The 20300-nt window shown below is 41.3% G+C and overlaps 2 protein-coding genes across 2 annotated transcripts in view; one reads left to right on the top strand and one right to left on the bottom strand.

Annotated features, from left to right (window-relative positions):
• LOC130185682 (myosin-11-like) overlaps positions 1 to 14461 on the bottom strand; it is a 29027-nt gene extending 14566 nt beyond the window's left edge. The window contains exons 1-20 of the mRNA XM_056402275.1: positions 14356 to 14461; positions 11605 to 11953; positions 11201 to 11371; positions 8963 to 9119; positions 6783 to 6810; positions 5701 to 5800; positions 4543 to 4569; positions 3962 to 3994; positions 3783 to 3875; positions 3624 to 3687; positions 3364 to 3462; positions 2983 to 3126; positions 2806 to 2901; positions 2584 to 2702; positions 2205 to 2357; positions 1936 to 2109; positions 1438 to 1611; positions 1153 to 1267; positions 838 to 1031; positions 627 to 748 (exon numbers count right to left, since the gene is read on the bottom strand). Coding sequence (XP_056258250.1) covers positions 627 to 748; positions 838 to 1031; positions 1153 to 1267; positions 1438 to 1611; positions 1936 to 2109; positions 2205 to 2357; positions 2584 to 2702; positions 2806 to 2901; positions 2983 to 3126; positions 3364 to 3462; positions 3624 to 3687; positions 3783 to 3875; positions 3962 to 3994; positions 4543 to 4569; positions 5701 to 5800; positions 6783 to 6810; positions 8963 to 9119; positions 11201 to 11371; positions 11605 to 11769 — 2228 coding nt within the window. The 5' untranslated portion in view covers positions 11770 to 11953; positions 14356 to 14461. The remainder of the gene's footprint in view (positions 1 to 626; positions 749 to 837; positions 1032 to 1152; positions 1268 to 1437; positions 1612 to 1935; positions 2110 to 2204; positions 2358 to 2583; positions 2703 to 2805; positions 2902 to 2982; positions 3127 to 3363; positions 3463 to 3623; positions 3688 to 3782; positions 3876 to 3961; positions 3995 to 4542; positions 4570 to 5700; positions 5801 to 6782; positions 6811 to 8962; positions 9120 to 11200; positions 11372 to 11604; positions 11954 to 14355) is intronic.
• Positions 14462 to 15342: 881 nt separating this feature from the next.
• hoatz (HOATZ cilia and flagella associated protein) lies at positions 15343 to 18867 on the top strand. The gene is made up of 2 exons (XM_056401847.1): positions 15343 to 15919; positions 16618 to 18867. The coding sequence occupies exons 1-2, from the start codon at positions 15533 to 15535 to the stop codon at positions 16627 to 16629; spliced, it is 399 nt and encodes a 132-aa protein (XP_056257822.1). The 5' UTR covers positions 15343 to 15532; the 3' UTR covers positions 16630 to 18867.
• Positions 18868 to 20300: the final 1433 nt, after the last annotated feature.

Raw genomic sequence — 20300 nt, 5'->3', positions numbered from 1 at the left:
GCTTTTTAAGATGCACAACCAGGTAAACAGTAAGATGATGACATTAACGCTCATAACTGCACATTAGAAAATAGATTAAGTAAAACAATTACACTCTAAGTCAGTAAGACTTGTAATCAAACGTTTGGACTGGTATCAGTGTGTCGAGTTTCCGTCTGTTCTGCAAGTTATTCCAGACAAATGGGGCGTGATATCTGGAGGCTCCCCTGCCAAGTTTAATAATAATAATATCAATAAGTACAACACGGCAATCGCTAATGTGATTATTACAAATAATAGTAACATCAGGATTTAATATTTTTCTGGGATGGGCAGATCAAGCAGACTTGATTGTAGACTAATATTTGATTCTTTACTTATAGTCATAGTCTTCTATGAAATGCTTTGTTCTTCCAGCCAATTAAGTCCATTTTACTTTGAGAGAGTTCAGTGTGTTTGCTGCCCCCTGGTGGTCCCAATCAGGAACTGCAACACTGCAACTAAATTCATGGCTGACACATAGTATAAGTATAATGCTGATATTATAATTTACTGGAAGAAATCAGACACTGCAAACATTAGTACAGAGATATGAATACTATTATCGAGTCCTCTATAACAGTACAAAGCCTCAGACGGCCGCTCACCTCTGTCTGAACTCCTGGAACACGATGCGGTTGGGGAATCCCTGTCTGCAGATTCGAATGCCCTCCAGCACCCCGTTACACCTCAGCTGCTCCAGCACCAGGTTTGAGTCCATCTTCCCAGACTGCAGCAAACCAACAATCACTGAGTGCACCGTACATACAGACACAAGTCACCTACAGACCGCAGCTTGGCTTAAGTAAAACAACATACCCTCTTCTCGTGGTTGGGGATGATGCAGCGGACAAAGTTGGGCTGGGTGTTGTGCAGCGTGGTCATCAGTTTGCCCAGCGACTCTTTGTACAGCTGGCCCACAGTGCGGAACATGCCCTTCTTGGATTTTGTGGAGGTGGGCATCGAACTCTCTGACATCTTGGTCATGGTCTCCAGACCCACCACTCGATCAGCTGCCAAGTGCATCAAATGAGATTTACAGCTCATGTTATTATCCCGACTTCAGATATGAGGTGAAACATTGTGATAAAACAAAGTGAATGAGAACATGTTGCCCCCTCACGGAGGACTGACCGTCTTTCCACAGGTCCTGGATGAAGTTGCTGGAGGAGTTGTTGAGCAGAGCCGTCACATTGTCATTCAGAGGATCCATGTTCTTTGTCAGCCAGTTAGCTGCATTATAGTCGACCTGGAAATATAAGAGAAGTCATATTTCTGTTGATCATAATGACTAAAAAGTTAGTAAAACATTTACAGGACATGGCTTAAGAAAAGTTTTTATTGTCGACAAATGCCATGAAAAGACCAAAACCAACGATGTGTTTGTAGTAGGTTTGTAGATGTGATTTTTGTCCTCACCTTTCCAGCGTAGTGCAGAACACTGAACATCAGTTTATCTTTGTGTTGTTTGGGTTTGGAGAACTTAACGTGACCGGTGTGCGTGTTCAGCAGCTTGTCCACGAAGGAAACATCGGTGGCTTTGGGGAACCAGCACTCCTCGTCCAGCAGGGCCAGGATACCTGGAGGGTTGTTCTGCAGGACACAGAAGGACACAGGGACTCCGTCTGAGATCATATATTATCATTGTTTCCTGTTGCAATTACCCCCCACGCCTCACTCTGGTCAGTCCAAGAGCACCAATTTCTTCCCCTTGACAGGTTGAGTTTGTTGAGCACAGTCAGGTTTGGATGTTTAGACAGATACTAGCAGAGGTACAGGTTAGCATCAGGTTCTGGGTCTTGTTACGATACAAGATGTTAGGTATGTTGGATCAAAAATCTATTAATCTATTTATCAAACTCCTGGTTTAAGTAAAACATGTCATGTGCTGTATGTGCGGTTGCAGCCCGTCCTGACCGGCCTCTCGATGAGCTCGATGCAGGGCTGCAGGTCCAGGCCAAAGTCGATGAAGTTCCACTCGATGCCCTCCCTCTTGTACTCCTCCTGCTCCAGGACGAACATGGTGTGGTTGAAGAGCTGCTGCAGACGCTCGTTGGTGTAGTTGATGCAGAGCTGCTCGAAGGAGTTGTCCTGATGAAGAGGCACAATCAGCGAGTAGAAAATTACATGGATATGATGAAACTAACAGTCTAGTATTTAAATGTTTGTTTTGAGTAAATGCTCACCTCAAAAATCTCAAAGCCAGCGATGTCCAGGATGCCCAGGAAGGAGGACGACTGTCTCTTACTCTTGTCCAGGGTCTTGTTGACCCTCGCCAGGATCCAGCGAAACAGACGCTCATACATGGCTTTAGCCAAAGCCTCTATTGCGAAATCAGCCTGTGGGGGGAGGTCGGGTGAGGGGGAGGCGGATAGAGGTAAAGGATGGAGAGATTGAGGGCGACAGGTTAAAGCCTTATGATTCATTCTGGGAAGTTTTGGAAAGTGGTGCAGCAGAAGGGATCGACATTATACCAACCAATTCTTTAGGTTCAGAACATTTCAGATTAAAATATTCTACAATGGCTTTTATTTTTCTGTGTTTAGAGGTTTGGTTTGGTTTTACCTGCTGCTTGGTCTGAGCCTTCTGCACCACCTCCCGGCCCACTTTGATCCGGGGGGTGAGGATGGCGCGGGTGAAGTCGGTCACATTGATGCCCTGCAGGTGACACACCTTCTGAGCAGCTGGGGTTGATGGGACGGGATTAAAATGAGACAGAAGTGGTCAGATGACGTGAGCTGGAGGTGAATTTACAGGAATGGTTTCTGTGCGTTTTAAAATGGTTACCGGTGTTGTCGGGCATGGTCGCCTGCTCGCTGTTCCTCTCCTTCTCAAATTTGATGTTGCCCAGCTGGAGCACAGTGGACACCACCTTCAGCATCCCTGCGGAGGAGGAAGAGGAAGATGAAAGTAGGAAGTAAACATTAAGTGTTGTTAAGGTAAGTGTTGTGATGCGGTGTGTACCCAGTCTCTCCTCCTCGGTGAAGCCCATGATCTCCATGGCCTCCAGAGTCTCAACAAACATCTCATCGTCCTCCTGACCAGGGATCTCCACGTGACCCGCCCTCAGGAAACGGTAGCTGTTGAAGTCCTCCAGCAGCAGCTCCTCTACACACACACACACACACACACAGTTTTTTTACACTGTGTTTCTATATATTTCTTTATTTAAAAGTTTTAGACATAGAAACAGTTACTGTTGATGCCATGTGGCGACTGGTAGAGACACATCATCTCTAAATATTTGAGCTCTGTCTGACTGCCTTGTTAAACTAGATAAGCTCATTAAATCTTAAAGAAAGAGCAGTGTTTACGTTTGTTCTTGTTGATATCTAAGCTGCTCACCTCTTGTCTTGTCTTTGGCTCCTGCCACCATGTAGTAGAAGATGTGAAAAGCTCTCTCAGTGTTGGCCTGACGAATACAGCGAGACTTCTCCAGGAGGTCTGAGCAGGTCAGGAGAGGGTTAAGCAGAAAACCAGGTCTGTTCTCACTTCATTATTTCAAGCAAAAATGTCTTTTGATGTCATATTATCTGGACATATAGTTTATTATATTTTTTTACTTTATATATCAGAGTTCAACATTTGATCTCCGTAAAGGATACAGGTGTCAATATTTGCTCCAACAATGTAGCCAGTCACATCAAAGTTGAGCTTGATGAACTTGCCCTGTGGACAGAGAATGACAACAACAGCTCAGTGACACAGTTTATAACAGTGGAAACTAAAAGTCTAAATGTTTTTTGTGAGATTAAAACGCCTACAAATCGTGAGGAGTTGTCGTTCTTGATGGTTTTGGCGTTTCCAAATGCCTCCAGGATCGGATTGGCCTGTAGCAGCTGCTTCTCAAGCTCCCCCTGCAACCCACAACAAGGTTATACATCTGTTTATCCATCCATCCATCCATCCATCTTTTTTGTATATATGTATATCTTATACTCACATAGGCCAGAGATCCTGCCTGCTGCTGCTGTTGCTGCAGAAAAAGAAACCGGAACACAAACTGGTTACAAACCCAGTAAACACTCAAACTGTTTTGTCTTAATTTTTTTTAAACTGCTGCATTTAGCATTTCCCATGTGCAGAGGCTACAGTCCTCGTTGCAGTCGGCCCCGGTTCGAGTCCCGCATCGGACAAGCCCTTACCTGCATGTCATTCCCCCTCTCTCTGCCTCCCCACTTCCTGTCTCTCTCTACTGCACTATTAATAAAGGAACAAAAAGCCCGAAAAAAAAAAATCTGAATACCCACATGACAGCTGAAAACACAGCAGAACAGCGGGGTCAGAGGTCAAGCAACAAATCCACCACAGATAGTTCATCGCTTGATTTAATGCAGCTCAGAAAAAAGCAGCTGGAACTTTTAATCAGTGTTACAGAGGATTTATGGGAAAGATATGAAGAAAGCTCTTCTCTATTAACAGCATGTTTCAAGTTTGTAATGTATGATTCTTCATTTTTTCAGTCACAAACCAGCAGCAGCAGCAGCAGCAAGAGAAGCACAGACAACAAGAATCCGTCCTCACCTTGGCCACAGCTGCAGCGACTGATTCCTGTCACGTACAGTAGAATGTGTGCTTTAATATTTATACATTTTTGTTGCTCTTCACAACCTTGGAGAGTCGCACAGTAAAATCTATAACAGTTCATTTCACTTTAAAATGTGGAATATGGGGCTAGAACTGACATTTTGATATTGAAAATAACATTTGGCATTGAAAACAAACCCTGACAAAAGGAAACAATGGCACTGAAAAAGTTTTATTGGAAAAAGGTTGAACTTGTGTAAACCATTGCCCAGACATGCGGTGCTGTCAGGCGTCTGAGTGTAAATAAATGAAGCGCTCCCTGCTCCCTTCCCCTCAAGGCCCCCCCCCACTGTCTAAACCAAAATGGTAACACTGAAAAAATAGTGACAGCATAAAGAATAACTGTCACTGAAAAAAGACAGACATGAAGAAAAAGTCTGAAGATTGACATTGAAATACATCATAATACAAAAAATATCAAAATCAAATCAAATAATATTGTAAGATTGTAGTTTGTTTTTAATGCCGTTGTTTTATTTTCCAGTGAAACGTTTTTCAGTCTCATTATTTATCCCAATGCCAATACAACTATTTCAATGCCATTGTTTCCTTTTTCAGTTCAGGTTTTGTTTTCAATGCCAAATTTTATTTTCAACGTCAAAATGTCACTGTCACTGTTCTACCCCCATCGTAGTGAAAAAGCATTTATTACGGCGTCAAACAGAACCTCAGTAAATTTTTCCAGTAAAGCATGTACAGGTTCAAACTGAGCTTGACACACATGTAATATATCTGTTTGCTAAAAATCAATATTAGTTTTCTTCCTCATCATGCACCTGACCTGAAGAGTGATGGTAAAGTTCAGCTCAGCTGTAATTGTGATTTGTTCTTCATTATTTTCACATGTAGAGATTTAATTAATTGACAGAGAACAAAAGTCCAATATTTATAGATTTGAAATATAAACAGTCATGGATGAACGGTAGAATTATCACAGGCTCGTAGCAGACTTCGTTTAGAGCGAGATGCCATTTTTATGGAATTAGTAATCCTGTTTTCTTTTTTTTCTTTTATATTTAGCTGTGACTGTGAGGATCCAGTCTGTCTTTATACATCTCGGTGAAGTGTCTGAAAGCTGACGATGTTTCTACTCACTGGGTTGACATCTTTTTTGCCCTTGTGTGAGGAGGCGACGACGGCCAGGTACTGAATCACCTTCTTGGTGTTTTCGGTCTTCCCTGCTCCAGACTCACCACTGGGTGACACAGTGGAAGGTGAGAGAAGGAAAGGGGTGAGGAGAGAAGAGAGGGTGTTCGAAATGGAGATGGGACGGGAAAAATAACTTGTTAACTTGTTCAGATTATTTGTTTCAACTGAAGCTGCTGTTCTGTGACAACATTCAGTTCATGTAGAGTGGAAAAGGCTGGAATTCTAATAATTAATCATTTAAGTCGTTTTTTCAGCAAAAATAGCAAAAGTTTCAGGCCCAGCTTCTGAGATGTGAATATTTGCTGGTTTTCTTCTGTGATAGTGAACTGAGTATTTTGTGAAACTGAACTCTTTTTCAGTGTGTAAGCTTGGGATTCAGGAAATCATGACACTGTATAGACATATTGATTAATCAATTATTAAAAAAAAAAAAAAAGATATATTGATACATAATTCATAGTGCCACATATTTTTCATGATTTCATTTTGGAGACTCAAAAAAATTCCCCACAATGTAGATCATTAAAGTGTTAATGCTTGGTACTTAAAGGTCCCATATAGTATAAAGGTAGATGTCGATGTGTTGTTTGATTATAGATCAGGTCTAGGTTCTATATTAATACTGTGAAAGTATCAAAGCCTCAGTCCACAGAGAAATGCACAAAGCCTGTATTCAGAAACTGAGCCTTAAAATTAACTTTGTGATGTCACAACAAAGCAGTCAGTGCTCTCAGCCATGCCCCAAGCCCCGCCCACGTGGGTCCACCATCCAACCTTGCAGGATTTTGGTTTTACTGAGTGTTTTACCTGAAATCTGCTATATTTTTATTAGATCACTCAGGAAACAGTCAGCCAATCAGAAGAGAGGCTTTGAGGTTTAATTCAATTCAATTTAATACTTAGCATGAGGCCTGGGGTAGTTAGAGTTAGGCTTAGTGTGAGTCAGAAGTGATGGAAACATGTTTGTGTGTGCTCACATGCATGTGCAGTGTGATGGAAAAAGGTTAAGTATTGAAAGTTTGACTCACGTGCAGAGAATAGACTGATCCTCACGGTCTGTGGAGAGAAAGACAGAGAGAGAGAGAGAGAGAGAGAGAGAGAGAGAGAGAGTGGTAGAAAGAGGGATGTTAAAATAGGGGAAATAATGTGAGCTGTTGACTGAGCTGAACTCGTTACTTGAAGCTGAACGGACCAAACATGAACTCTGAGGCGGAGCCGGCCGCTTCCCTCTGACACCGGAGCAAACGAATCGGAGATCTTGCTCTAAAGGGAGATTAGCCTCCATCGCTAATATCGTCTAAAAATAGCAGGTGGATGCAGGGGCTCCATCGCGGTAATCTTGCCTTGCTGCTCCATGTATGGCCATTTTGGAGCTGAATGGAAAGTATGGAGGTGTCCTGAGGTCAGCACTGGAGCCTCCAGAGAACACGCTCCGAGGCTTCAGTCAGGAGGCCGCCGCTTAACTCTCAGTTAGTAACAATGTGTTTGCTGTTTCATAAAGCACTGAAAACTCTGAGCTTTGACCAGTTATGCTTTGTTGGCACATTTTGCTGTAATGCCACTGTTTCTCCCTCCTGATTTGTATAATAGCAGCAGCAGGGCACATTAAACACATGAAATATGTGTAGTTAAAGATAAAACTAATGAATGATAACAAAAAGGCAACAGTAGAGGTCATGGTGGAGAAGGAGAAAAAAGAACAAACAGGTTCACGTCTCCTTCACTGAATTTCTTATGTTTCCTAAAAACTGAGCCACAGATTTACGCAACGGCACAACACAACCGTTTGTTTGTGTGGAATATAATCAACATCTCATTAATTCACCCAGATTACATACAAATACCTGACCTACAGTCAGGGCCAGTACCACTTTGATATTTACTCTTGCGCGTGAAGTGCAGGCTCGCTGGGGGGGGGGTTCATGATCGCTGTGACTAAACTACATTACCCAGAGGAGCCACAAGGAGCCTGTTGTGAACAGGACATTATGTCGTGACTGGACCCTTTATTTCATTTAAACAGAAGCTGAACTCTCTGCACAGATATTCAGTCAGTCGACCCTCCTGTCTGTGCTGGACTGTGCTGATTTTATTTAAATGATCCCCCATCTACTCGTCAGTCATTAGATGTTGTGTATCATAAAGCTCTGAGGTTCATCACAGGAGCATAGGTTGACCCCACTCCTCTCACATTCTTTATATGAATATTTATCTGCAAATCTCTTGCAGGAAGCAGTCTGTAAATGTTACAACCTCTTCTGACTGCAACAGTCTGAAAGTTCCCAGATTTAGAGCAGAGCTGAAGGTGAAAGGCCTTTCAATGTTCTGCTCCTCTCACATGAATGAACTGCAACAGGAACCGACAGGAACTCAGTTCTTTGACACCTATGATCCGGAGATTAACATTATCCCATTTTCTGTTCAAATGGATGTGTTACTGGTTCAGTCCAAACTCATCTTCTTTTACCATTTTATCTTTAACTCTGATTTGTAGTTTATATGTTAAATGGGACTTGGCTTGATTCCATTTTGTTATTCAAGGCTTGTTTCTATCCTTTTACCGATTTATCTTTATTTCTTATCTGCAGAGCGTTTGTCTAAAAGTTTTTCGCACAGTAATATTTTGTTTTATTGTCCTGTGTTCACAGGACATCCACACAAGAGAGAGTGCAGCTGCTGTCATGGGACTACCATGAATATATACAAGTTGACTGACTGACTGAATGAATGAATGAATGAATGAAGGAAGGAATGAAAGAATTAAGTATAAAAGTTTTAAATGTCATTTTTCAATACTGTGAGCAGCACAAATTAAATTTCATTCAGCTCCATGATCCAGTATGGATCAAATAAAATCAGAGGTATCTACATGGCAAAACAACACTACAGAAAAGTGCAGGAATATCTTTTCTCTTTCTTTTAATTTGGGTGAACTGACTGTCCACTGTCCATAACAAACATGAATATTAATTAATTCTATAAAGAAATCAGGTGTGAAAAACCTCTGTCAACAGCCTGATATTGACAACATGCAGGCACAACACACACACACACACACACACACACGCACACACACGCACACACACACACACGCACACACACACACACACACACACACGCACACACACACACACACGCACACACACACACACGCACACACACCAACACACACACACACGCACGCACACACTTGTATGTGTGCGGTTACCTTGCATCATGTTCCTGTAGGCGTTGTCTGTGATGGAGTAGATGTGCGGCGGCACCTCGTGGCGTTTCTTGCCCTTGTACATCTCGATGATCTTCTCAGAGTAGATGGGCAGCATCTTGTAGGGATTCACCACCACACAAAAGAGACCAGAGTACGTCTGTGGGAGGGCGATAGAGGACACTGAGAATCCACATCGCTTTACATCACCAAGTTAGAACAGTTAGGATCTATCTGGTTTGTTGGAGTTAAATACACTGCTGTACAGTGGTGATTTTATAACCTCACAGATTCACTGTTGTCTCCTGGAATGCTGTTGTCTAAATCACATGATTTTCCAGGAATCCCAACACTAGCACAAACCTCACGTGTGAGAGATCATCATCTTGTAATCTAGGTTCATCCAGATAACCTCAGGTCTGCTACAGTGGTCTCACCTATTTGGTATAAGCCAGGTTGCTCTCAGTTTGGCTCTGACCCTCTCTCTCTACTATAAGTCTGGGGCCAATTCGACACAGCAGGTTTAGTGAAAACTCTGAGTTTTCATTTCCGTAAAGGTTCTGATTGGTTGACTGTTGATGACTGCTGATTCTGGGTGATCTAATAAAAACATAGCAGATTACAGGTAAATACTAAAAACCAAATCCTGGTGGTGGCTGCTTTGTTGTGACATCACATAGTTACAGAAGTCCTCACGGCTGGTTTTAAGGCTCAGTGTCTGAATACAGGCTGTGTGCATCTCTCTGTGGACTGAGCGCTATGATACTTCCACAGTATTAATATAGAACCTAGACCTGCTTTATAATCAAACAACACATGGACATCTACCTTTATACAATATGGGACCATTAAACTGAGATCACTTTAACTCAGTCACTCACAGACAGTGCTCTCTGTCCTTCAAATATTAGGCTACACATGATGGATTCATCCTCAGCTCAGAATGAAATTGAAACACTGTCTGTCTGTCTAACACTGAGACTCTGTGGACATGACGATAGCTGTCAGGTCATCAGTCAGTTCCCCTGCACTGAAACATTTAGCCTTTATTAATCACTATGAATAAAAAAAGACACATGACACTCTGATCTATGATTAATCATTTCTCATGTCATCTTGGAGACTCTGAATATTTAGAGTGAGGATTTTAAAATCTAGATTTAGCTTATTAAACATATTAACTTTAGAGTGTGGGACTCCACAGAGTTACAGCTCATGTCCAAAGTTCAGGGTATGAGATTTTTTTTTTTTTTTGGCTGCTCTGAGACCGTCTGCTCATATATGGACTGGAGGGACTGGAGGTCTTAACTTGCAGTGATCTTCATGGCCGTCTGTATTAGATGCATAATCTTGGATTTTAATTTTTACATCCTGTACCTTATTAGACTTTGAAAGACTGACTGAACAAATACAAACATAAGCTGTTGATCCTCCAAGTACATCCTAAGTCTAAGTAGAGAGCAGAGTCTGAACACAGTCCTTAAAACAAGGACTCTTCCACCTGAACGTGGAGTTGGCCTGCTGACCTCGGATCAAGTAGCTTCTTTTTAGTAGAGTTGTTCTTATATTAAGTCTGACATGTTGATGTAAAAGTGCTGCGGTTTTTCTTTTTCCACAGACAATTTGAAATGTTCTCTTCTTGTTAAGGAGGAGCACTGAGGTCATCACAGTGTCACTTTGACTTTAACTCTCATTATTTTACATGTGAGTTATCCAGAACCAATGGTAGGCAGACCTTTAGACAGGAACACACAAAGTCGATCAATGTGCACTTTTAAAAATGCTTCCTGACCATGAAATATTCACTTTGTATTTGAACTGCTGACATTGAATTGACGGTTCATTTGTTCGGACTGGAATCCACTAACTGGATTTTTCTGTAGCTCTATGTTCAAAGGATAGAAAAGGACAATTCATCATTTTTAGTCAGTTCTGTTTGATGTTGACTTGCTTTTAAATAATTTCACTTTAAACACATATATGGTAGTGACGACTTGTATACACCTCCACTCCCTCCTCCCATTGTTTGCATAAAGTGTTTCCGTCTATTTTACTTGCTCAGACCTTGTTGAGATCCTTAAGTCAATAATGTCAAACACAGTTTGACTATTTAGAACCTAAACAGGCCACAGATCCCCAATAAAAGTCCCCCTTTGTGTGGTCCTTCTCTGGGTTTAGACTTATGTTAGCTTTAGGGGATCATGGTCCCCACAGACATGTATGTATGAGTGAGTGTCTCACATAGATCAGGCTGGAGAAGTATCTCTCTCGCAGGTTGTGGAGGACGGAGGCTTCGTTGAGGAAGGTGAGGGCGGCCATGTCCTCCACTTTGCTGAACTTGGGTGGGTTCATCTTCTGGATGTCGTCCTTGTTCACCGTCACTTTGTGACCGTTGGAGAGCTCCACCAGCACCTGCAGCACAGCGGCAGTATACAGTATGATGACATTCACAATGTCAAGTGTACTTTTAGTGTAAATGGACACATTAACCGTTTAGCAGAAGCTCATAATCTGTGTGCTCATGTGATTTTTCCTGTTAGTGAATAAAGAAATTAAGGAGAGCTTCTTCTGTTCTGGATATTAAATGGTTAAATACTTGTTTAAAAGTACCTGCACTAACAATGACATCATCAGGAGTACATTACCTCATCACCCTTCTCCTCCTTGATGCTGGCCTGCTCGAAGCCCTCCCTCTCTGACGGGACCCACACCATCTTCTTGGCTGCCCAGTCGGCTTGTGCCACGCCACTGTTGCGAAAATCGTTTTCCAGAAACAGGTACTTCTGGTCCTCAGCAGCCGGGTCAGCCATGTTGGAAATGTCACTGTTAGGAGCTGGTTGGATCTGTGCTTCGCAGGAGGCAGTGGTGGCAGAGTCGATCTGTGGTAGTTCAGAGGTGGTTGAACTGATGTCCGAATCGTCACTGTCGACTGGTTCAGCCTCTGGTGTGGTGATGGGAGTCAAGTTGACCTCTGACCTCTTTTCGACCTCCGGCCTGCTGACACAACACACAGGGAAGAAATCACACACACTGAAAATAGGAAGTACAGCACAAGTTGAGTCGTCCAAAGCCTGACACTGTACACAACCTATTCCTACATGTGCTAGTGAGGCTCCATGTTGAATTAATGCAGGCAAATATTACAGACAGCTGAGGTAAAGACAGAAAATGAGGACCAGTGGGTTGACACTCTGGAAATGATATGAAAAGCTTCCAGAATCACCTGTTGCATAGTAAATCTGTGCATGTAGTGTATACTCACAGACAACTACAACTAGCATTTTTTTAAAGAACTTTCCACCACTGCTAATACAACTATTTAGCGTTCAGCACACATGGATTTTGATATTGTTCATTTATCCAACCAGGTAAAACTCCTGAAGTTCTGAGAGAAAACAAATGAGGTGTCTATTATAGACTAGTTTAAAGACTAGTATTAAAGACTAATTAAACCACCACAGACACACAAAAGACTATTAACATGAAATAATAAACTCTACATTGATGTCAAAACATATCTACAACAACTAATACTCCATTGTCTCAGCTAGCTAACATTAGTTAGCTAAACTGTAACTCAAGGCTCAGCTAGCTAACATTACCGTTCATCTGTAGATACTTGACACAGTCTAAGTCAGATACTCTGAGGGTAAGAAAGTAAAGTGTATTAAACAGGCTAGATAGTTAGCTACTGCTACCACTAGAACAGAGGACGCGAGCCACTGATGGGAGTGAGGCAGGCAGACGAGACATTCAACTAACATCAAGGTTAAGAAATGGTATGGTCCACTTTAGGGATGTCTGAAATAGTATAGAAAGATTCAGTGATATTGTAAAACTTTTCTTAAATGAGTATATTTGACACATATTAAAGAAGAAAACTTGGTTTCAAATCTGACAGAGTAACTCAACACCCCCTGAAAATTTTTGCTGACCTACAGATATTCAACTTCCTTCTTTGCTACAGTGATGTACAGGTGCACTCCAGGAACCTGTGACATCACTGTTGGGTGTGGTTACAGGTGCAACGAAGCACATTTCTGACCACAGCCATCAGCGATGCTGACTACAGGCTGTGAGGTGAAACAGGCTCAATCTTTCAACTCAAAGTAAGTTACAAACTGTAACCCCAGATTCCTCAGTGTTTCTCTGTAATATTGAGTATTCATGCATAAATAAGCAACAATCAAATATACCGTTTAAAAACATACTCAATGTAAGAGCTTAACACTCAAATACATCACATTTTAAATCAGCCGACAGTTTTGGGTGAAAAAAACAAAACAGCACCAAGCAGAGAAAACACACATCAGCCACATTCTCTAAGATCTGTAAAGTTTCTAACTGCAGATACTTAAGCAGCCTCTTTCTTTCCGCCTCATCACACAGACAACTCAGAGGTGATGAGGACAAACCAGCATCAATAAAAAAGGCGCATTAGCTCATATTTTCTCTCCCTTTCTTCCTCCTTCTATGACTCAAACTGCCTTTGAATCTTAATGAGACGGATCATTAACATTTGTTTTCAGTGAACTTGCCTGACAGACTACTGCTGATAACGGCACATTTCCATAGGTTTGCATGGAGCTACTTACTCACTTATCCTTGTCTCTTCATGCAGGTCACAAGGCTGCTTTGACCTCCCATTGAACAGCAGGTAATAAAACATGAAAAGCAGCAGACAGATAACCCCTGCAATCAAACAAGTGAGCTGCCATGCTGGAATGCCCATGTTTGGCTAACCCTTTGCTCCTGGTAGCTTGGTAGCCCAAAGAGGGATGCTAGGGACTTAGCAGGCATACTACCTTATAAGGTGCAGCTCATGTGTCCAGCCAAGCTTACCGTTTACACCAAAATGGTGACATGTCACAAGGTGCATCCATGTGTGGCTGCCGGCTCACAGGCAAAACGGAGCAGGTATGTGATCAGGAATCAACATATACCATCTCCCATTGAGATTTCTGCCATATTTACTGGGAAATGTAATGTTCAAAGTGAAAATAAGTCACTGAACAGATTAAAATACCATTCCACAGGTTTAAGCTTTTGCCAATAGATTTTGGATCATAGAGAATGTTAGTTTTGAATATCACTGGCTAAATTGTCTTCCATTTCTTTAACAGCAAATGTTAACACAATATTTTGCTTTTAACGGGTTTTGGTTTAAAGAAATGTTTTAGAAACGTGAGTTTTAGCTTTTAACAATTTACTTTTCAGTTTTTCCTCAACATGCAGAGTTGTTATCTTGCAGGTTTAAATGTCATTATTAAACTTTATAGTTAATTTAACAGGTAATTTCCATAGAAGTAGTAAAAGCCTCCACTTATGTGTTGCATTAATGCTGTTGAGTTTAATTTCTGCCGTTTGGAGTCAAATAAAATATTCTTTATACTCACTGTGCAGAGCTTCAATCTTCAGTGCTGATGGATGGAGGCTCAACTCCAGGGAAACGAGAATATCATGTCAGGTAAGTGAAGTGATGATGATGTTGATGATGATGATGGTGATGATGAGGATGTCTTCCTCCCTCCTCCTCCTCCACAACTATTTAAAGCGGCCTGCAACACCTGGGGGTGGAGCAACCCGCGTTTCCAAAATTGGCAGCAGCTCAAAAGCGAACAATCAAGAGGTTCACTTCATCTGCCTTCAAATTAAAAGCCTTGAATTATAAGCAAATAGGTTGTGTAGAGTGGCTTTACTTTTACTGAATGAGTGTGATTATACAGTATTGTACTTTTCACTGCACAACATTTATCTGACACCTGTGGTTACTGTTAGTTTCAGATTAAGATTTTAAGATACATACAAAATATTTATCTTATAAAATATTATATATTTTTAGAAACTGTATATAAAGAAGATTAGTTCTACACTTACCAGCAACATGAAAATACTTCACACACATTAATGCATCTATAATAATATCTTAATATATAATATATAATAACATCACCCCGATATAAAAGCCATTCAGTTTCATTATGAAAACTTTTACTTTTCATACTTTGAGTACATGTTGCTGTGCTTTTACTTTTTGTTTTTTGAATGCAGGACTTTAATGAAGTTTGTTGTATCCCTGCAAAAACCACTCACATCTAAAAATATACAAGTAAAGAATAAACCCTCTCACCCTTTGACCAGAACAGAACTGAATTTTTTGTTATTTTATTTTGAAATGTATTTTTGTTTGATGTGTGAGCTCTTTAAAGTTAAACCTCTTTAAGTTAACTTGTGTATTCAGTGTAAATGCTTGATAGAAAAAGACTAAAATCAAAAAGTAATGTATTTTATTTTTGCTATTTAATGATGGTGTGTATACTGAAAACATATTCAAATATTTTTGTATCTTTTCACTAAATACACATTTTTCGTGAGGGCATCTTCCACCAAATATAACTTAATTTTAATTCATGCGTGGATCTACATTTATTTTGAAAGGATTACGCGAAGGGTTTGTTCCTGCTCGCTTGTCGTAGTAGTCTCGTTTCCATGGTTACCACAGCAAACATCACTTGTTCTTAATTTGCTCTACTCCTAATGTCATTGTGAACAGTTTTATGTCCTAAAAGTCAAATGTCTTCCAGTCCTGAGCCTCGTGAGCAGGACGAGTTTGATAAATTCTTCACCGTGTTTGACGGCTCTTCTCCGGAGGACGTGTCCCATGCCAGGCAGCTGTGGAGGTCCCTATCCCTCCTGCCGCCGCTGGAGTCCCGGCTGGTGTCGGCAGATATCCGACAGAGGCTGCCAGTGTCCCGGCCGCAGCGCAGCAGCACCGCTGCTGCTGGACCTAACGCCTCCGCCCTGGAGCCGCCGAGTGTCCACGCTCTCCGGCAGAGACAGGAGGAGAGACAGCGGTACGTGGCCATGGCCGACCAGAGGAGGGAGATCCTGGCTCTGTTGAGGAGGCAGAGAGAGTTGAGGATCCAGAGGGAGCTGCTGTCTGTGGACTTTAAACCAAAGGTAAAGCTCGGCAGAGAAAAAGTGCTGAATCTACAAAAACCTTCAGACTCTGAGGACGAGGAGCTGGTCAAACAGCTGCAGTAGGAGCAGCTGATTCATTATTATTTCTGCAACACTCAGGGGATTTACAGAGGAGCAAATATATCAAAATAAAAGAGCAGTTTTTAAATGTTGAACGCTTTAATGATCTGCATGTGATGGAGATTTATAATCTGATTCCACTGACTCTGTGAGGTTTCACCTTAACACCTGAGGAAGCTACTGTCCAAACTGAATACTGTACACACTGTAACTGTAATGTGGAGTGAATTTTCTTATGTCACTTTTACAGTTGAAGTGAAAGAAATAAATTCACCCCCTACAGCAAACAGACATTAAAAACAAGCTTTTTTTTATTTTGTGAATTTAAAAAGTTTTGGGCACACCTAAACACACATTTACCAGCTATTGCACAAAATCTTTGTACATCTGTGTGTGTATCTTAAACCTGCTGTGTGTGCAGGACCGACTTGAATATATCAGAACCTGAGGTGAACTGAGAGGCTGAAAATTCATCAGTCAGGAACAGAACATCTCTTATCTGATATTTGCCAAATGAGAACTGATTGAATAGGATGCACAAACTTTTTGGTTAAAATGTTTTCCCTTTTACAATGAGTTTTCTGCTGCAGATTACATTTTTAACTTTCAAATTACAGATGTCGACCTGACTTCTTTAATGATATCACAAGCCTGAAGATCTGGTGTCAGCTATGAGACCAGGATGCATACGGTAGCCTACAGCACTGCAGGTCCTGAACAGTCAGTACGCAGCAGTTTCCTTCAAACAGCATTACATAACATGAAGTGAAGCTTGTGTGGATATTCAAATTCCAAATATCCAGTGGAGAAGGCCCAACCATAATAGGATAAGAAGAGGCCTACTGACTGTTGACTTTAACTAATTTGGTTAAAGTTTTCAAAGCACACGGAGCACACAGAAGCCTGACGTCTATAAATGATTCCTCTATGTAATTCATACTCAAGCAGCTTCAAAGTGATCTCCATCTTACATCTACCTTCAGGACCAACAACCTCCTTCTGTGATGGTTGTAATGACTTTATAGTTTCCTCACTGATGACGGACAGCATGATTAACTTTAGCTTTAACTGGAGTTTTAATTGGAGCAGCTGTAAGTTTAGCTAGAGCAAGATATCATTATAGATTCAGGAGGACATTTTTTATAGACCCATTTAAAGCAAAGTTTGTAGTCTGCATAAAACAGGAACAGTTTTCCAGTGTAGATTGGTATCCGTTATAATAACGTGTTCTAATATGGAGAAAAGCAAACACACACATTTTTTAATTTGATCCTTGTTCAGGATTTTTTCAGCACTGAAGTGACCTTTTGTCATTGTTTTCATTTCATTAAAGGATATATTTGGTGATATTCTATATTTTTCTTTCCCACTAACAAGTATTGTGTGTTTATGAAAGCCTGATATCTTCTTACTCTGGGGCATAGAGCTCCATCGTTTCCAAAAACCACAAGAATCCACAGCCTGCAGCACCTATGTGAGGCTGTAATTAGCCTTTAGCTCAATGCACCGCTGTGCCTAACATCATCATGCTAACGCGCTCACCATGACAGTGCTGAGAAGCTGATGTTTAGGTTGTACTTAGGCACAGTGGTATAGAGCTAAATGCTAACACCATCATGCTAACATGCTCACATGCTGATGTTTATCAGGTGTATTCATCATGTTAGCCGTCTCAGTTTAGCATGTTAGCATGTAAACATTTTCAGACCCTCAGACTGAAAGTCTCTTCATAATCATCTTTTGCATCTTTGTGGTCATTTTGTGGTTGTTTGATTAACAACAATAAATGTTAACAGTTACTTTAAACAAAAGCTCTGGCCCATTGGTCCCCTGACCTCTTGACCCCTGTTTTGCAGGTAATAGGTTGTAGCCTTTTTAAGCCTTTTGAGATATTTCACTCTGGGCCAAAGTCGTGGACCAACCAGCTAATATTCCCATCCCCAGAATGAGCCACACTATTGCACTGGGTGACATGTCCCATCATTACCATGAACACACACACACACACACACTGTAGTTTATTGTGACTCAGTCCCACACACACCATCCTGCTGCTGTAAACACACACTAGTGCACCACATGTGGATTAAACACACACTCCTAACTGGATCTCCAGAGCACTGAAGCTCTTTTCATGCATTTGGAGGTTGAGAGCAAGTCTTAAAATGTTGGAACATTTATGCATGGCAATTAGTTTTATTTCTTAAAATAACAGCAAAAATTATATAATTCTTTAAGGTCCCGTATTTTACACATTTCTGGTGTTTTATTTGAAGTGTTGATCCAAGAAGATATATTTGTGCTTTTAAATACCAGCAAACATCTCAATGGTTCTGAGCCTTTCTTCTGATTGGCTGACTGTTTTCTGAGTGATCAAAACCTGCTTCACATCCTGGATTGTGGATTATCTGACCAGATGACCACAGTACGTCAGGCTGGGTAACTGTGTCTCAGGGACAGTGAAGAGCAGCACTGGGGGGCCACAGGGGACTGTTCTGGCTACATTCCTGTTCAACCTGTATACGGCCGACTTTAAATACAACTCTGAGTCCTGCCACATCCACAAATACTCGGATGACACAGCTATTGTGGTGCGTATCAGGAACGGGCAGGAAGTATCTGATGACGGCCTTCAGTGAATGGAGCAACAAAACCTCCAAGACCAAGGAGATGGTCATGGACTTTCAGAGGTCTAGGCCCACCCGTCAGCCAGTCAACATTCAAGGGAAGGACATTGAGGGGGTGCAAACTTATAAATACCTAGGTGTGCACCTGGACAGTAAACTGGACTAGTCCCTGAACACAGATGCCATCTATCTATATATCTATCTATCTATCTATCTATCTATCTATCTAAATAAATAAATGCTGAGAGCGGTGACTCCTTTGTTGTGACATCACAAAGTTCCAGAAGTCCTGACTGCTCGTTTTAAGGCTCAGTGTCTGAATACAGGCTGTGTGCATTTCTCTGTGGAATGAGCGCATTAATACTTTCACAGTATTAATATAGAACCTAGACCTGCTTTATAATCAAACAACACATGCACACAAGGATTGCCTTTATACAATATATGCCCTTTAAGATCTTGATGCACTTTAGGCCAATAAACATAGAGGAGCAGAACACACACAGTGCTGGTCTGCGTTTCAGTTTTTTTGTAGTGGTTGGTGTGATGATGAGAATTTGCCATAAGATGTCAGTAGAAGCTCATTTATGGATATGTGTGTGTGTGTGTGTGTGTGTGTGTGTGTGTGTGTGTGTGTGCGTGTGTGTGTGTGCACGCATGTGCGTGCGTGTGTGTGTGTGCATGCATGTGCGTGCGTGTGTGTGTGCATGTGTGCTGAAGTTGTTTACCTTCCTCATAAACTGGTGTCTCTGTGTGCTCCTGAGCTAAACCCTGACTTTTCTTAACACTGATAATTCACCGTAAAATGCAGAGACTCTCCGGCTGTGTCGGTGTCTGATATCTCAGCCCAGCAGTTTCTTCTCTCCGGGGTGGAAAACCATCGCCGTAATATCTGTACGCCAGCTGTTGCTTGCTCAGTTTGCTGCGCTTCATTACTGCTCATATGAGAGACGGAGCTCTGAGGGAGTATTATGGTCAGTGGGAACTGATGTTCCTGATATTTAACTGACATTTCATACAGAGCCTCAGGAGACCTCACAGCCTGATACAGAGCTGATCTGATGAATGTTCAGCTGCAGCACGTTGGCAACATCTCGCTTAAAGTCCAGCGGTATCTCTTGTCTGTCGACCTCCTGTTGCACCAGCTTTAAAAAATACATCAAGGTTTTATAAATTCTTAAATTTTGTAAACAGTGTTTTCGGATGAGTCAAAAGCCAAGCTCCATGCTTTTGGCAAATTGGGTCTGATGTTTTGGTTCAATGATGTTTTCAATTCTTCTTTATGTTTGTTGTGATTTCCAACTGGCATTTATGAAGTGCGAATACAATTTTAATTTCATTCAATAAATAATCTCATCCTATAACATATTTATCATTAGCAGTTTACACCAACATGTCAATCATATAAAGGATAAAGCTGGTGTCATACTATATTTTTGTTACTTTCAAAAAAATCCAATGAAAAGACCAAAAAATAATGTGTCAGTTCGTCTCTCAACACTTTAAGGTTGAAGCCCATTGGTTCCAATTGTAGACATAAATCTGAGTCAAAATAAATTAGTGTGTGTGTTCATGGTGATGAAGGAATATGTCACACATGTAAAATTTAACACCTACTATCACTCAACAAAACAATTTCTATGGAAATACCGAGTTGTGGTGGAAATTGTGTG

Source organism: Seriola aureovittata, chromosome 17 (assembly GCF_021018895.1).
Source record: "Seriola aureovittata isolate HTS-2021-v1 ecotype China chromosome 17, ASM2101889v1, whole genome shotgun sequence".
In the NCBI taxonomy this organism is placed as follows: domain Eukaryota; kingdom Metazoa; phylum Chordata; class Actinopteri; order Carangiformes; family Carangidae; genus Seriola; species Seriola aureovittata.
The sequence above is the reverse complement of the archived record's forward strand: the minus strand, read 5'-3'. Positions and strand labels throughout refer to the sequence as shown.

Coding starts and splice junctions, on each gene's coding strand:
- hoatz (XM_056401847.1), top strand. CDS start 15,533: ATGTCTTCCAGTCCTGAGCCTCGTGAGCAGGACGAGTTTGATAAATTC.